Source organism: Saccopteryx bilineata, chromosome 9, assembly GCF_036850765.1.
Source record: "Saccopteryx bilineata isolate mSacBil1 chromosome 9, mSacBil1_pri_phased_curated, whole genome shotgun sequence".
Classification (NCBI taxonomy): domain Eukaryota; kingdom Metazoa; phylum Chordata; class Mammalia; order Chiroptera; family Emballonuridae; genus Saccopteryx; species Saccopteryx bilineata.
In genome coordinates this window covers 71,942,645-71,947,182 of record NC_089498.1, presented here as the reverse complement: position 1 = coordinate 71,947,182, position 4,538 = coordinate 71,942,645, and the positions used below count along the sequence as shown (strand labels likewise).

Below are 4,538 nucleotides of genomic sequence, written 5' to 3'. Positions count from 1 at the left end.
TCCATTGGAGCAAAGATGGCCCGGGCGCTGGGGATGGCTCCTTGGCCTCTGCCCCAGGTGCTAGAGTGGCTCTGGTCGCGGCAGAGCGACGCCCCGGAGGGGCAGAACATCGCCCCCTGGTGGGTAGAGCGTAGCCCCTGGTGGGCGTGCCGGGTGGATCCCGGTCGGGCGCATGCGGGAGTCTGTCTGACTATCTCTCCCCGTTTCCAGCTTCAGAAAAATACAAAAAAAAAAAAGAAGAGGGTGAGAGACCTGGTCCCAGGGCAGCGGAAGTCCAGTCTACCCAGCTTCTCTCTGACCTTTCACCCTCAGCCACCCACAGCCGTCCCCACCGTACCAAACACAGAGCCTGCATGCAGACCCAGAGCTCACCAGCCAGAACTCAAAGCCCCCCTCACAAAAGGGGGCACTCTCACAGGCACTGGGCAGTCAGTGCCAAGGCCCCGCTTTCTGTGGAGACTGTGCCACAGTCCGAGGTTATGAGAGCCTCAGGAAGCTGAGAAGCCTCTGGTCAGAGCACATGGACAAGGGAGGCCTGCACTCTGGCTGTCTTGACCCCGCAGCTCAGCAGCATTCTGGCCAGCATTTCAGAGTGAGCCCAGAAGTCATCTGAGTCTCAGACAAGAGGCCCAACCCAGGCTTTACTGGCCCCCCTACCCCAGGACCTGAAGCCTATGGGGGAAAAGTTATAAACTACCCTCCAAGGTCAAATGCCCACTTCCACCCTGTTCCCCAATCCCAACCACGCCCAACCACCTTCCCCATGTCTTCCAGGTCTGCGTACAACTACACTATTATTTATACTATTATTGTCTCTACAAGGACTCATATTTTTGCTTAAATTTATTTATTGAAAACACCACAATACATAGAATGTCAGTACCACTTGTCATAAATAAAAGGTAGCCAATAAAAATATACCGATAAAACAAAACAGGGCTATAAAAGTCTGGGAACTTTTCCCACCTGCCCTAAGCCCAAGGCCTATTGTTCCCTAGTAACAGGAGAAGTCAGCATTGCTCCAGAGGCGCGAGAACATACTGGCACCAACTGAGACTGTCTTCTTGGCATAAAAGGACTGGAAGAGAATGGGAAGAGAACCCCTCTCTTGCTCTGACTTTGTGCTTAATACTGGCCCGCTACTTCTAAAACCATCGCAAGAGAACGAAGGTACCCATCCGATACTTTGGGAATGCCAGAGTGAGAAGTTCCCTCTGCATCATGCTTAACACATGTGGAAACAACACCCTCTGAGTACACCTTCAAGGCACCACTAGACCCCTCCCCATGGGCCTGTTCCTCACTGAGGCCTAGCAACTCCCTCTCCCCTTGCCTGCCCCTGGTAGAGGTCACCGCTGACTCAGGTGGGACACCAGGTAGACGAGGCCCACCAGCAGCAGTCCACGCACGCCCAGCATCATAAGCAGGAAGAGGAGCAGGATGGAGGTCACTGGCTCCACGGTGTGGTTGCCGAGATGCCACTGGGGGAAGCCCATGTTCACCAGCTGCCGGTTGAGGTCATTGAAGGGAGACTGAGCAGCGCCCAGCCTGGCCCCTCCCTGCTGCTGCCGGAGGCCAGGACCTCCCAGGGGGGCACCGTGGCCCCTACTGAGAAAGCTCTGGAAGGTGAAGACAGAGGAAAACAAATGAATCCAGAGAAACCTTTGCTGGAGGTAAGATGCCAGGCAGATGGGATCCCTGCGGGCTGGGCCCTGCCCTCCCCCACTGCCACCAGGGCCACACCCTTTTTTCTCAGCAATCCCAGATGCCACCCACAGGAATCCCAGCTACGGAGTCACAAGCTCTCAGCACAAGAATGCCAGTCCGCAATCCCTATGAGGTGCCAGGAAGAAGGTGCCCAGAACAAGGGAGAGAGAGGGGGTCAAGGCAGGTTAGACTACTGGGCTAGCATCAGGCTGGCATTTTTAACACTCCTCACTCTTCCTTTCAAATCAACATTGTGTAGCCATGGCTCATCTCCTCCTCTACTCTCCAGCTTCTCTCATTCAATAGACTCTTAAAAGAAAAACACTGGCCCTGGTGGCAGTTGCTAACCAGGTTAGCAAGAAGAGAGAGCTGTTGGGTTTGAAGTCTGGGAATGCTGCTTGAAGGAGCAAGAGCTGGGGAGCCAGGGGCTGGGCAATAAATCCACTGTGGGTTTTCCCCAGGTTTTGACACCCTGCTACTCCCCAGCCCAGCTCTCTGCAAGGAAAACTTCAGGCTAGAGGTCAATGACCAGCCAAAGAGCTCTGGGAGCTAAGGAGTAACTGGTACAGAGTAAAGAGGACAGCTGCTCCCCTCTCCCGGGGGCTGGGCACCTACCTGCCGAGGGGTGCTACTGCGTGGCGGGGCAGTGGTCCTCGCACGGGGGTCATCGTCCTGAACGATTTCCCCGTTGGCCAAGATCCGCACCATCCTTCTAGGATCTGGACCCCTGCTAGGCCTCTCTTTTCCTCAGACCTCAAAAAGGCTGAAAAAAAATTACCAGAGATAAAATGTGCTTGCTTTCAATGGGAAAAACCACAAGTCTAAGTGCTCATATTGGTGACCCATGCAAAGCAGGCACTATGTCTGATTAATAAAAAGGAATGATATAAATGCAAGTTGTTTGCCAGGGAAAATCTTCCAGACATTGAGTCCACTGGGGAAACTATCAAAGGCTGTTTGGAGAAGGAGGTTTTATTATTAAACACCAGCAGCAACAATGGGAAGGAGAACCCTCGCTGTGGCCCAGGCACTGTGGAAACGCCACGAAGGCTCGTTTCACACCTTGGACACCCCCTGAGCAGGCCCAGTAGAGGTGTAACTAGCTTGCCCAGGACCATTCATCTATGGGCAACGGAGAAAGCACTTGAGACCTCTGGGTCCCAGGATCCCCACGTTCTCAATTTCATCTGTTAAAAAATTGGTCCACTGTGCTGTTGTTCCCTAAGAAGTAAATTCCAAGGACCTGAGCCCCACCCCACCCCCACTCCCGCACGAGGTCCAGGCTCATTTCAGAGCCATTTCAGATCCTCCGCCTGGCAGCAGAGGGCACTGGCGGCCTCACCGCCCAGAGCTGGGGGGGAGGACCAGCCCTTCCTCAGAGGGCACGCCCCTCACCTGTCCCACATCTCAGGGGGCACCAGTCCCTCCTCTGCTAACAAGAGGGCAGGGCTGGCCTTCCCAAAATATGGGCTGGGGGTGCTCTCGTGACTCTGGAAGACCCTACTCCGCAGGCCCCAAGGGTGTCCATGGGCTGGAGGTGGGGGACCTTCCATGCCTCTCCCCGAATCTGTGCAAAGGCCTTTTTTTTTTTTCCGCTGGAGTCGAGACATAGTTTTCACTTAAATTCGCAAATGCACTTGTGACATACGCCAAAAAAGGTTGGGAGCCCCCATCTCTTGCCCCGTGGCCTGGAGCCTGAGACAGATCCCCTCTTTGAAGCCTGCTGGCCCCTGCGGCATGCCAAGCGCGTTGTGGTCCTCCGCAGCCCCCTGTGCTTTGTCATCCCGACCCCCCGCGTGGGCTGTGGGCGCTGCCGGCCCTCGGTGCACCTGACCCTATCGATGCGGGAAGTGGGTTTCTCCCGGAGCACTAGGGGCCCCGCGTGGGCCGCCGAGACCAGCTCTGAAACCAGACCCGCAGGAGGGCAAGGATGCGCCCCCACCGCCCCCGCCCCCGCCCCGTGCTCCGACACCCACCTGCAGACGCGCTCTCCGCCCTCAGCGTCCACCCGCAGCGGCTGCCAGGCCGCTTCCTCCCACCTGACCTCACCAAGGAGCGCGCGCAGCGATGCGGCCCCGGGCGGCGGGGCAGCGCACTCTGCAGGCCTCCGGGGGAACTGCAGCCGCCAGGCCCTGAGGATGAGGCCGGGCGCGGGAGCAGGGCCGGAGGGGGCCAGAGAGGAGAGGAGGAGAGGTGCAAAGGGGAGGGAGGGAAGGAGGAGGAGAGAGAGTACGGAGAGGGGATGCAAGTTCGGAGAAAAAAGGAGAGGAATGAAGAGGGAGAAGAGGAAGAAAAGGAAGTGGAGCCCACAGAAGGAAAACCCAGGAGATGGGGCTCCCCTGGCCTGGGAGGAAGGGTGGGCACCGGCCCAGTTCGCCAGTATGTTTTCTGAGCTGTCTTCTTGGATGCCCCTTGAGTAGGACCTAGCCCTGCCTCCCTAGGAGCTCGAGCTCCAGCTCCAGTGGGGAAGATGAGGCATGAACCACAGAGCAGGAGCAACTAATTGCAGCGTGAGGGAAGACGGGCTTCCTAAAGGAGGCAGCTTTGAGTCGGCACCAGAAGACTAGGTAGGACTTTGCTTATAAGGCAAATAGGGAAAGGCAGCCACCTGGCAGAGGAGTGAAAAGTCAACCTGTGTCTCCCTTCTGATATTTTCAACTCCCCCCTCCAGACTTTCATTAAGTTGTTCACCCTGTGGGCCTGGCCACCAGTGGGAACCGCCAAGAGAATAAGCTCACAGCCCCACCATTTGGGTTCAGGTTCTGGACTCTGGCAAACTACTAAGCTGCTCAGTGTCCTCATCAGCAAAATGGATATATGTATAGCACTTA

At 56.4% G+C, this 4,538-nt stretch overlaps 1 protein-coding gene across 1 annotated transcript; it reads right to left on the bottom strand.

The window, feature by feature from the left end:
- Window positions 1-849: 849 nt before the first annotated feature.
- On the bottom strand, window positions 850-3,746 carry FAM241B (family with sequence similarity 241 member B). Its single transcript, XM_066242868.1, has 3 exons — window positions 3,684-3,746; window positions 2,323-2,470; window positions 850-1,619 (listed from the first exon to the last, which is right to left on the bottom strand). The coding sequence occupies exons 2-3, from the start codon at window positions 2,413-2,415 to the stop codon at window positions 1,350-1,352; spliced, it is 363 nt and encodes a 120-aa protein (XP_066098965.1). The 5' UTR covers window positions 2,416-2,470; window positions 3,684-3,746; the 3' UTR covers window positions 850-1,349.
- Window positions 3,747-4,538: the final 792 nt, after the last annotated feature.

What these genes read in the sequence shown, in the direction of transcription:
- FAM241B (XM_066242868.1), bottom strand. Translation starts at nt 2,415, where the DNA reads ATGGTGCGGATCTTGGCCAACGGGGAAATCGTTCAGGACGATGACCCC. An exon ending in GCAGTAGCACCCCTCGGCAG is followed by an intron (nt 1,620 to 2,322) that starts GTAGGTGCCCAG and finishes TTCACCTTCCAG; the next exon opens with AGCTTTCTCAGTAGGGGCCA.